The sequence below is a fragment of the Protopterus annectens genome, chromosome 16.part0 (assembly GCF_019279795.1).
Source record: "Protopterus annectens isolate FY-2018-M chromosome 16.part0, PAN1.0, whole genome shotgun sequence".
Taxonomy (NCBI): domain Eukaryota; kingdom Metazoa; phylum Chordata; order Ceratodontiformes; family Protopteridae; genus Protopterus; species Protopterus annectens.
Window position 1 is genome coordinate 624,080,396 of NC_056750.1, and position 13,181 is coordinate 624,093,576.

Sequence of the window (13,181 nt, forward strand, 5' to 3'; positions counted from 1 at the left end):
TATTTATTTATTTTTATTTATTTATTTTTTTCCATTTATGCTTGTGACTGCGGTGGTGGTGCTGCGGTAGCTTTGTCGCCTCACAGTAAGACGTTGTCCTGTTCGATTCTCAGCTAAAGCATCTTCTGTGTGGAGACATGCGTGAATGGGAGTACCTTCATTGAAGGTTGTGCGTCAGGGCTGGCAACCCGGTACGTAAAAATCTACTGCCAATCATTAGTGGACTGGAGTTCCGCTGTGGTGACCCCTAACCGAGAAAAGCCGAAAGACACAACATTTATTCTTATGCTTCCTAAACTGAGCCACATGGATCATTTATAAAATATCGGATGCAAATGGTCCAATAAATAACACAATTAAGACATAGTTATTGACTGTAGCGAGAACATTATGAACAGTACTGTCAGGTGATCAGGTGACATGATCATTAAGTGAATAGGTTCTTAAGTACACATTTCAAAAATAATTGGTTAAACTGGGGCTGCAATGCATAGAACTGTTGTGAACGTTATGATTATTAAGAATAAGACATTGCACTCTGCTTGGCAGCTGCTGGTTTACTTAAGTATTCATACGAGTATTGAGGAGTTACTCAGATGGATGAGGGAATAGATTTTTGAGAATGGGCAGTAGGCATGAGTGAAACCTTGAGAAGTCTGACTGATAGCAATCTGTTATGTATAGCAAGTGCATTTGGCTAGGTTAAAGAGGTGAGTTTTTAAGTTTTTTAATACTGAAACTGTTGGGAAACTAGTTGGGACAGCATTCCATAGCTGGTCCTCTGCTGAAAATGAGTTTTACCCAGCTTGTAGTTTCCCAGTCAACAAAGTCATGCAAATAAATAAATAAATACATAAACGAATAGTGGTTTATCAAAAATTCCTACTATGCAAACAAACGGTAAGGGTTAGAACAACGATTTAGATGCAGCACTTTAATGTCAAAAGTTCTGCTTGCAAATGAATAAAAAGTACCTTTTCTTTTTCAAGTCAGATGCAGTGGCATTCAGATCTTGGTAATGAGCACATGTAACACAGGATTTTGTTAAGGCATTTGTGTAGTTGTTCAGTGTTCTTTGAGAAGTTTGTTAGGACTGATGATAAGTGCTGGAATTATATAACTTCTGACAAGGAAATATTCTGGCTATTTGGTAAGTTGATATACTTAGAACAGTCTTTAGTAAATCTTGGTACTAAGACACTGCTTTATGTACACGCTGCTTGAAGAACCATGTGGAGTTACTCCTCTGGTCTGATATTTGTTCATGTGGGCACAATCTAACCAGCTACATGGTTGAGGGGACAATACCAGTTATTTTGCTGGTAGCTTATTGCCTTTCCTGAGTTGCTAGAAATACAAAATTAGTTTTGTAGACGTTTACTTTGAGTAGTACAGCATCAAGTCATGTGTATAAAGGCTAGTTTATTTGTCTAGTTATCATTTACAATGTGGTAGTCATGCTACTTTTCTCTGTGGTACAAGGTGTAAGTGCAGTGAGTTTACATAAAGAACACAACTGATTAAGGGATCGAATCCACCTCAAGATACCCTTACAAAGGGTGAACTTAATTTCTTGGGAGGGTGGCTTAACAGCTGAGGTGTTTGCTTTACAAACACAAGGTGCAGGGTTTGAGTCTCACAAGGGATAATTGGCTAGGCTTAAAATGGCTCGCAAGGACATTTAGCTTAGTACTAAACTATGAACCTATGAACCTACAGACCAGATAACAAGGTAATCAGCATGAAGAAGGAAATTATCTGTATGGAATGGTTTTAATAAATGGGGTAATAAGGACTTGGCCAGATACTGACCTTTGAAGGACATCTGAGGTGAGTAGTTTGGGGGAGGTTATGTGGTTAACTGGTAACTTACTCTTATTTTACAGTTTTGCAGGTATTATTAAAACTGATGTGAAGTTGTGGTTAATTAAGCAATGTCAGTAAGAGTTCTAAGTATAGTATGCAAATCAGCACTGAATTTTGTAGTGAAATAAATGAAAATGATACTTCGTAAATTACCTTTTCCATTTGCTTGTTGCTATTACAAAAAGTAATAGCCTGAGGTTACCATGTTGGTTATTGCATATTAACTTAGCTAGTGAATTATAAGTTTTTCTCAGACTGCTTTCCTGAAACTTCTGAAATAGTGGAGAGAAAGGGAATATTAATTTTTCAAGGTGGATGATTGAGGCTGTTTTCTAGAGCTTTAGAAATCTATCTTTTTTGACTGACAGATTTATAACTCTCTACAATGAGATATATATAAATGTGTTGTAGGCATGAAGAAATTTTGGATAGGGGCTGTCAAGGCTGGGGCAGACATATAAGTAGATGAGTTTTTACTTATTTATTTCAGTTGCAGGGTTAAAGAGAAAAATCAGAAGTCCAGTATCAGTGGCACAGCATGCAGCACATTCATCTTTGGTGCAGAAGACTGTGGGTTCAATGCCCACACCAGGAATATTAATTACTGACATTGCAGTACAGCAAAAGGGGGGTGCTGCACTGCTGAGTGTGTTGTCCTTTAGATGAGATCTTAAACTGAGGCACTATCTTAATTGTAACAAATAAATAATTGTGACACTATTTATTGATTAAGATATTTACTTCTTTATTAGTTAAATGGGTTGAGAGCACTGATCCTCCATGATACATTTTCAGGCTCAGCCTGGAAAAGATAACAATTAAATCAAGATACACAAATAAAACAAATCACATGAACAGAAAAAATAAATTAAACAGGCACAGATATGAATACAAATCAAGTAAGTAGCAATCATGACAATTTTAAGAAACGATAATGCAGATATACAATATAGTTGGCATAGATAAATTCCATTATGTTGTCAGATAGTAATAACAAGGATACGATGAAAGCTACATTATGTGATTATGTCAATCTTATCTAGATTCAGAATCTTGAGAGGCCTATCAGAAAGAAAAGTCTGTGGCAGTGATAATGACACTCATCTAGAGAGGTGTTTGAGCATTTGGTGATGACCTATGCTGCGTGTTGTCTGTATGCATTGATTGTGATCAGTAATAAGTGCCTGATACATTTTAAAACAATATTTTTCCTGTCATGCAAAATGTTCCTGGTATGTGCTTTCTGTAAGAAAATCTAATCTGATTCTTAACCCTGCTGTCTAGTTGGCAGTCACTGCCCCTTGAGGGTATGGCTGACAGTGAGACCATCAATTAATACCTGGCAGCTAGAAGCAGTATTCATCACTTTGAAAGTTCCAGAACTAAGTGTCACCATTGTCAGGGTTTGGACTCACAAGTGAAGACTGCACATACAGAACTGAAGTCAGACAGTTACAGCATACTTTTCTCTAGACCAGGCTTACAGGAGCAACACAAAATATTATATGGGGCATAAATAATCTGGTGTGCATGCACAGTAATTAGTCATTAATTATAATTATTAAAACCCAGCTATACATATCTATTGTCTCTCTCAGTGGTGAAAGGTCATTAAGTATCTCTGTATATTCGCCTTTACCTTAATATTGTGCTTAAGTGTTTTACACTAGCAGTAGTAGTGTGTAAAAACAATGCTTACCTCGTCACATACAGCACAAGATCCGCATGTTTTGGATCAGAGTCATTCAATGAGATGAATTTTCTGCTCCAGTCACAAACATTTATCAAAGATGAGGTGATGTTTTTATTGATGTCAATCCCTGTCTTAACACAAACCATGAAGAAAAGCAAAAAAGAAAGTGTAAATGCGACTATCGTCTACTAAATTACTTACTCCTATTACAGTAAGATTGTTATAGAGATAGAGAGCATTAAATCTAGTGCAAATGCATGCCAACTATACTGCAGGATAATGATACTAAATACTTGTACCACTCTAAGCGTGGTCAGTATAAAACAGAACAGAATGTAACTCTGAAAGTGTAAAGCAATATAGTACAGGACTGATAAGAGACTATGGCATGAAGAAGTGAGCAAAAACAGGGCAGAAAGCTCAAGTAAGTCTCTTTTTTCATGTCATAAAAAGTATGCATGGGGGGTTTGTTGTTGTTGTTGGTGCTGTTATTGTTGTTGTTATTATGGTGCAATCCTACCGACAATAAAATACAATGGATCTTCAATTAATTAGTAATAATGTGCTCAATGTAAGATTTTCCAGTTTGTTTCTTGGTTTGTGTGCCTTCTCTATGGCATCTGAACGTCCTTCCTGTGTCCCATGTGGGATCTTTCTTGTATGTTCTGCTTCACTCCTACATCCTGAAGATATGCCACAGGCAAAGAAGCTTTTCTCATCTTGACCATGTGTGTGTGTGTGTGTGTGTGTGTGTGTGTGTGTGTGTGTGTGTGTGTGTGTGTGTGTGTGTGTGTGTGTGTGTGTGTGTGTGTCAGAGAGCATGAGTGTGCACATTCTACACTGGGTTGGTGCCCACTTCAGGAACCGTTTCACTGTCTTGTGGTCATTAAATGTCAGAATAACTTGGCTTCCCCATGAACCTGAATAAAATAAGGCAGATAATGAATGAAAGAATGAATTCTGAAAACTTCTCAAAGCCACAGTGATGAATTTTATAATCTTCAATCTCCGAAACTACCATTGTTATCACATTTGCCCAATTAATGAATATGCATATTCTTTATACTTTATTTTATGAATAAAAAATGAATGCTATTGCAGAATGTCTTGATTTAATATTAAAAATGAAACAATTTTTTTCCTTCAGTGAATTTCAGCTGAAGGTGCAATAAAAGTAAGAAAACAGACTATCTCTTCTCTTCTTTTTTGCAATAGCCCTGTAAAATGCACTTAATGACATGTTTGCCCTATTAAAACTACATCCTATTAATTTTGTAAGAGTCTCTCTAAGGCCAATATATTTTGTCATAAGCAGGTTAGTAACATTAATTAAAAAAAATAGAAAATATTCAAAATGCACTTTGGTTCCCACCTGGGGTACTTTCTGTGCAGTGTTTTAATGTCCTCCCTCTAACAATATGGGATTTCAGCTGGTGCATTAGTTTCCTCCTTCGTTGAAAAGAGATATCTTGCAAAGGATACTACTGCTCTGGAACAGTCTCCCCATTCATGTAAAACAAAACTCATCCCTGTCCACAGTCAAGGGCAACTTGGATCTATAGGTGAGAAACAGAAAATTTACCGCATGACTGCCCCTTCTACTACTAATGGACAGTGGCTGCTCATAAATGCTTTATTCCATGCATGGGTCCCCTCAAATTATTTACGGCATGATCCCAGTTATAGGAGTAATATATAATTATTGACCATGGGGATGGGGAATGATAATCTAATGCTAGACGGGATAAGTTAATTCAAGCACCAAAAGGGAAATTGTCTAGCAGCTAGGCTAGTACTTACCTACATACCTATGACCTTATGCCATTATATGAATGGCAGGCCTCCAAATTACATGTGGGTATGTATAGTCTGTGTTTACTGCCTTATGTTTACTGGTTGCTGGGATAGGTTCTAGCTCCCCCTATAGTGAAGAACCATTTAAAACAGGTATGGCAGAAGGCATGAACAAATGAATGTACAATAAACTCTCAATTAACTGGCAGCCATGGGGATTGGTAGATGCCTGATAACTGTAGTTTCTGGTTGCTTGAGAGTTACTATTAAAAATAGGCCTGACTAATACTGTACCCTTCACTATTTGCTTGGTTTGAGTTGTTCTTAGGTTGGAGAGAGAGGGAATTTATTCCTATCTTCCTTTTTAAAACTCTAAAAACATAAGATATGTTTCTGGGGGGGGGGGCAGAAAGTGCAACATATGAAAATAGTATGTTATTTCTTCTATTATGTTTTTAACTTAACTTTTAACTTAAACTTGAGTTAAGGTGACTGGTAGGTGTGTAACAGCTGATGTGAAGGAGAAAGGTAAACAGGTAATGAATGGATGTGGCTAATGGCTGTGGCTAACTGGAAGAAGTAATGATTGGGGTAGCCAAGTAGGAATACCAGTAATTGAAGTAAAAGTACTTGATTGATATGGGTGGGATGGTATTTGATGTGGATGGGATCAGGTGTTGAGAGTGGTGACTGCTGATTGCTAACCATGCCCACACCACACCCACTCAGAGAATAAAGGTAATGATATGCAAAGTAGGTGAGAATGGTGGTAGGGTAGAGAGTAAAGCAAAGCCAAGCATAATGAGGTTGAGCATGACAAGTTTAGCTCAGTGGAGCATCACAAAAATCAATCAATCAATCAATCAATCAATCATGGAGCCTGGAACACTGTGAAAGCTGACAACAGAAGCTGTGGGAAAGGAAGGTAATTATGACTTGGCAGAAACAAAGGAATAAGCAGTGAATACTGTGACCAAAGCAAAAGGCATTGAAAGACAGACAGGTACAAGCAGTTTGTGAAGTTATGAAAAGGAGAGAGTAGAAGACAGCTGTCTAAAAGCAAATAAGAAAGGAATAAATCAAGAGGGAATGCAGCATACCGAGATGGAAAGAAAAAGGGAAGATCACTTTGTAAAAAAAGAAACAGAGGAAAAAATAGGCAGAAACAAGTAAAGGCAAAAAAACAGGCAATAGCAGAGACATGTGAGTAGAGACAACCATAGACTGAAAGGAGCAACTGTAAGGAGTGCTTCCCTTCCCAGCAGGGTGGCTAGGGTTTTCACAGAGCAAGAACTATGAGGTGCTTGAGGACAATTCTTACTTTGAGTAAGAGTTTTTGGGGGCCAAGTATTAGACTGAAAATTACTGAGGGTGGGACCCATACACGCAAAGCCACTAAGCTGTGTTCCAGAAGGGTAAGGTGCCTATTACAGCACATTTTCTGAGTGGAGGGTCTGCTTACTGTATCTTCTCAGATGGAAAGCAGTGTGCATTAAAAAATGATTAAACACTGTAGTGTGTTCACCATCCAAGACTATTTTATTTTGCTGCTAGTTCACTTGTCTTTTAGTAGTAGTCTGCATTAAGACAGGAAGAACAGCAGCCATGATATTCACACCAAAAGCATCATTTTATTATTAATGAATTTTAATTTATTTATTTTTTATTTTTAGGAAAAGGTAATCACAGCTGCACTCTATACAAATCCAGTATAGAGAACTGATTAGAAACAATTACAGAGCTTTAACTAAGGAAGATATACAGTAATGCTCATTGCTGACAGGAAAACATGATGGGCGGAAGTGGAACAGGACAGCTCCTCTGTACATCTGTACAGGCTGGCTTTGCTGGCATAATTGAAATGGTAGTAAGCATTTACAATTTTCTTCTAAATGGTTACTCCTGAACTGCTGTGATGCCTAAGTTAACTTTATTTTTCCTGTAAGTGTTTAATAGTTGATTGGCAGTTATATAAATAAAGACATACCTGTGTTCTCTTCTGAATTCCACACACCAAGTTGCTCTATACCACAGTATCACTTCAATTCCTGAAATTGTATTACTTATGTACAGTAAACTCTCAGTTAACCAGAACTCATAACAACTGGCACTCTCAAACAACCGGCAAACAATTATCGAAGAAATAAAGTACAATTTTCATGTGTTGCACTTTCTGTTTTCCCCCCAGAGAAACATACCTTACGTTTTTAGAGTTTCAGATTTTTAAAAAGAAAGATAGGAATAAATTCCATCTCTCCCCAACCTGAGAACAAGTCAAACCAAATAAATACTATAGGGTACAGTATTAGTCAGGCCTATTTTTAATAGTAACTCTCAAGCAACCAGAAACTACAGTTATCCAGCATCTACCAGTCCCCATGGGTGCCTGTTAACAGAGAGCTTACTGTATAAAACTCAAAACACTTCCCTTTACTAGTCTCTGATAGAATGTTAGATGACAAAAGGTTGCCCTCTAGAGGACTTTAGAGGGTAGACATGACTAACAGGTGAAAGCAGTTTATAGAAATATGCTATGTCAATACAGTCGAACACGGATGCTGTAGTAATAATGCATGCAGATGTTTGTAACAGTCTTGTATAGAAGTGTGGAACACAGTGGTTCAGATGGACTTGGAATTATGAGTAAAAGAATCATTGACACAAAACAAATTTTACTGGGTGAAAAACTCACAATATAAAAGTGCTGGTGGAACAGCTGGTACATGTGCCTGCTGTAAAGTCTATAAATACAAGTTTTCTTAAATTCCAAGATAGTGTCTTAAACCATGAGGTGTCGAACAAAGATGATGCCTTGCAGGGGTGTCAGGATAAGCTACAAGAGGCTGTGAGTTTGGAAATGGCTGTGTCTCAAAGCAGGAATGAGTTCCAGTCTACAAAGGAAACACAGATTGTTTTATGCAGAGCCTGGTGCAAAGTGTAAAAATGCAAGGTAGTCTGCAGTGAAGGGTTTGGGTGTGGAAAGAGGGTCCACATTAGAAGTGAATGAGTTGTATGAGGGACATATAATTCAGGATAAAAGCCAAGTCACAAATTATAAGAAATAAATGCACAACAAAAATTCAAATGTTAAAAGCTACAACAAAAAACAAACAAACAAAAAAAAAAACAAGAGCAAAGTGATGTTCTTGCAACTAAAAGGATGTAGCAATAAAAAAGTGTATTTTAAGGAAAGGTGTTTTTTCAAAGTGTCAGTCTGTTAAAAATGAGGTTTGGCTAATACAACAACAGGAAATGTAAAAGGAAAATGAAAAAAAGAATGCAGTAAAACAAGGGCAAACTGTAGCAATGAATGCAGTAAAGCAAGGGCAAATTGTAGTAAAACAAGGGCAAATTGTAGTAATGAATGTAGTAAAATAAAACTAATGACAAAGTGAAGTGTAAAAGGCACCCCAAAAAGTGAAAGTGTTACCTTAGAGTGCACAAAGAAAGAAATTTCAGATAATAAAACCAAGCAAGAGAGTCTACATGGCTGTCATCCATACTGTTCTGTAGAAAATAAATCCCCATTGAATAAAAATGTTAAGCAAACACATCTTATACCTCGATGTTGAAATGTTCAGTGCTGACAAACAAAAACCTTTTTCGATGACTATAAGAGAAGAGAAGTGGTTGTTTGTGGCTTGACCTATATCACAGATGCGCAGAGCTTGGAAAGGGTGTTTGGCAATAATGGTCAACTTTTGAGAGTCATTGTTGCCCAAAATAAAGAAATTCTACAGTTCTGGAAATTTGTCTTTGCAACACCTCAAAATCTAGGAAGTGTCACAAAAGCCAAGGCATTGTTGAATGGATTGTTGGTAGATGAAAGACACATCCTGGGGTGCCTCTAGAACACAGTGAGTTAACTATTTCTGGATGGCAATGTTGAAATCAGTTGCTTGGCCATGCTGGGAGATGGCAGACCAAAGGTGTATCTTACACTCCCAAGTCTGAGCTGAGGGAGGTATGTGGTCTCGTTATTATTTATTTATTTGCATTTGGTGGCCTGAAAAGCCCAACTGGGTAAAATCATTTTCAGCAAAGACCCAAGAAGAAAAGCTCCATGCTTACATATTAACATAAAACATTAGAAACATGGCATGTGGTTGCAAATTTTAAACTACACAAAGTGGGTCTGAGAAATATAGAAAGTTTCCCAAAAACATATACAGGCATGAGCAAAAGAAAATAAACAAATGGAATGCATCTAATTTTTACAAAAACAGGGACAGAAATTCACAGTAGAAAAGAGACTTGTTATAAAGATTATATAGTCAGATGATTGGAGGTGGTATAATTATCCAGGTGTAGAATGGGAGCATAGCCAAGAGTTGGACAGGTACTCTTTTAGTGTATAATGGATGAAAGACCGATCACTCACCAACACTGCTTGTGGCTGTTTGCCTCTCAGAACAGAGAGACACTGCAGAGTGACACCGGAGGGGGGGGGTAAGCATGTTCGAGCAGAGCTATACAGACACAGCTTCAAGAAAGTTGTACAGGTGAGAATCAGATGCCCAGGAAGGGGACTGTTCAAATGAATATACAGCTGATAGCCTGACACTCAGACAAGGGCCAATGACAGGGAGTCAGAAGGAAGATAGCCTGAAGCAAAGCCACAGACGCAGACAAGGAATGCTTGAACAGCAGGCATGTATGAGGCTGAGGAGAATATTGAGTTTCTGAACGTTAGTGAACTATTTCATTTCTACATTTAAACTTGTGAATTATTATCTGATAGTATTTCAAAAGGTTAATAAACTTTTATATTACTGTAACAAATTTATTTTCATAACAACATGATTTAAGTCATAAATGCATCCTTTGTGTGTGCTGTGAAAGGCAAAGATTTGTAATACATATGATTTATGCACTAAAATGAAAGCATGATTTAGAAAATGCATGTTATTTGAGTAACACTTCCTAAGATGTGCTGGGGGGCTCAAAATCCATGTGTATGTGTGTGTGTGTGTGTGTGTGTGTGTGTGTGTGTGTGTGTGTGTGTGTGTGTGTGTGTGTGTGTGTGTGTGTGTGTGTGTGTGTATGCCGGCCTGCACATGCATATGTGTATGAGTATGTGAGTGTGTTTGCGTGTGTACAACAGGGCTGCACAGGTTTCTAGGGTTCTCACCTCATAAATTTTTTAAACTGGTCAGATAAGCAACTCGTAAGTATGTAAACTAGGTCTTAAAGCAATCTGACACAAGGCCGCATATGCACGTCTCAGAACTGCATTACTTATGTGCATTGAAAATCACCTTATCTGATCAGATTAACCTACATGCTGATTGTAATGGTTATGAATTCCTCCCTAAATGTCCATATAATTTGAATGATTCCACTGTGCCCAAGACATACTTGGAGAAGTGCTTCCCAAAACAGCATTAGCATCTAACCAAACAACCAGAAATTCAGAACTTGTACTGGTGTTTCATGGTTTTCCTGATTCCAATTTTTAATTGTATTGCTTATCTTTAGATTAATAAAGGATCTGAAGTAGGTACTTCATTTGTCAGCAGCCGTTGGGTCTTGGATCCGATCTCGGATCCGAGCCGGCAACTTATACATAGTTTTAAGATCCAAGCTCCTAGCTCCGCCCCTTACCCATAATCCCCTGCCAACCCTGACTGACCTCAGATCTAGTTTTCTGCTCTTAGAGAAAGCTACTAGATTCTTGAGCTCCTAGTTGGGTCAAATAAGTACTTTGTATTTTCTGCAATTTCTTGACAGATTTACTGTTAAAAAGTTTGAGTGTGTTTAGGTTCCCTTTTTTTAGTCCTTCTCTAGTTTAATTTGAGTGTAATTACTCCCCTTCCTTCGCTGGTGCGTAGTGTGTGTGTGAGTCGCTGTGTGTTTGGGGCCTTGAGCGAGTGAGTTTAATTTTTTTTATAGTGTCATGTCGGAGGCCCCAAAACCTATTTTTTCCAAATGCACCGAGTGTGGCCATAAGCTTTCACCGGCGGATGGCCACACTTGGTGTGTTCGGTGCCTTGGGGTTGAACAGCTCTCCTCTGGGTGTACTATATGCGCGGCGTTCAACCCCAGGGCACTGAAAGACCGTAGGTCGAAGCTGATTCTGGCGAGACTTTTGCCCCCGGATTTGGCTTCAGCCTCCAGTACTCCTGTGGCACCACCCCAGTCCTCGGTGGCTGCCACTCCTGACCTCCTCCCCCCAATCTGGACTCAAACTCCCACTTCGGCACTGGTGGAGAGGGAGGCCAGGAGGTAGAAAAGGAGGGAGAAGCACCACAAGCTACGGGCCGAGGTCTCTGCTTCGGCCCCCCCAGCTAAGCAGGCTTCTCCCTCCATGGCTTCCAGTTCCCCTCCTCCTCGGATCTGATCTCCGTGCTTCTCTCTGGGACCTGAGGAGGAGGAGACCCGATCTCCGTCGAGGTCATCGAGGCGGCACTCCCGGCCCGCCTCGGTGGCCTCGTCGAGATCTACCTATAGCCTATCGGATGCGGACTTGGACCGGATGATGCGAAGGTTCATCCAGGCCCAGCTGCAGATGGGAGTGCTCCTGCCTCCTCCCCTTCGGGGGGAGCTCAACACCCTTTTTTGCCCCGATAGCTCCTTCTCCGACCCGCTTCCCGGGTTCGGAGCGTCCGGAGCCGGGCAGCATTGGAGCCGGGAGTGGGTCGGCACCAACACTATTTGGTGCTTCGGTGCCGACTTTACCCTCGAGTCTGTCGGGTCCATCCTTGTCGGATCCGAGCTCTCGGAGCCGTGGCCCGAGCTTCAGATCTGAGGGATTCAGTGTGCCTTCGGCTCCATCCAGGTTGCAGCACATGGGTCCTTTGGATCCGATGGTCTCGGTGCCGGTTCCGATCCCACCATCGGATCCGAGTGGGAGTTGGCTCTCGGATCCCAGAGAGAGCGACTCCCCCTTGGCCTTCGATGCGGTGGAGAGGGCACTGTTGAGCGCATCCGGACCCCCGGCCCTTGCTTCGGCTCCATCCTGCACTCCCTCTCGGCTGAGTCAGGCTTCCATCACCTGGCAACAGGGACAGCCTGCTTCAATGTCTCAGGTCGTTCCCCTGGAAAGAGACATTGCTGGTGAGACCTCCTCGGACAGCCCCCCCCAAGGAAGTTCCTCATAAGCGGAAGTGTAAAAGGAGGCATGTGGACTCCCCCGAGTTCTTAACAGAAGATACGGACTTGGATGAAGGGGAAGGCTCCCCAAGGTCACCCCCCCAAGGATGTCTCCTTCGGAGACATCATGGAAATGCTCAGGATTAGGGGGGTGGTCTACCCCCAAGGCCTCCTCCGACGAGTCCATGTTCCTGGAGGCATTTGAAGCAGGCCCATCTACCTCTTGAGTGTCCCCTCTGGCCGACCCCCTGGTGGACCTTATTACCACCAGGGCGTGGAAGAAGCCGGACACTGTGGAGCCAGCACCCAAGTGCCCCGACAAAATTTTGAGCCCCCCTCAGAGAGACCCCACTGGAGCAAGGGTGCCCACGTAGATGCCATGTTGGTGGCGGCAGCCACCAAGAGGGAATTAGCTCAGGAGAGCCCCTCGGTCCATCCACCGAGCAAAGAGTCCCGCTCGATGGATCACCTGGGGAAGCGGGTTTTTAGTTCAGCGACCTTCTCAGTAAGGTCCCTGAACTATATGGCACACATTATTAGGATGCAGCGAGACCTTATCAAAGAGTACGCTGCTTCCCCCCCGGAGTCCATGTCGGTGGAGGACAAACAATTGTACTCCACTCGAATGGCCACTCTAAGATCTATATCGAATACCTCTATGCGGCTTTTGTCCCATGCCACAGATGGAGCCGCTAGAGCCAGCGGAGCAGGCCTAGTCATGAGACGCCAGGCCTGG

General features: G+C 40.9%; 1 protein-coding gene across 1 annotated transcript in view; it reads right to left on the reverse strand.

The window, feature by feature from the left end:
* ADAMTS13 (ADAM metallopeptidase with thrombospondin type 1 motif 13) overlaps nucleotides 1-13,181 on the reverse strand; it is a 1,149,238-nt gene that overhangs the window by 995,203 nt on the left and 140,854 nt on the right. The window contains exon 7 of the mRNA XM_044058222.1: nucleotides 3,566-3,690. Coding sequence (XP_043914157.1) covers nucleotides 3,566-3,690 — 125 coding nt within the window. The remainder of the gene's footprint in view (nucleotides 1-3,565; nucleotides 3,691-13,181) is intronic.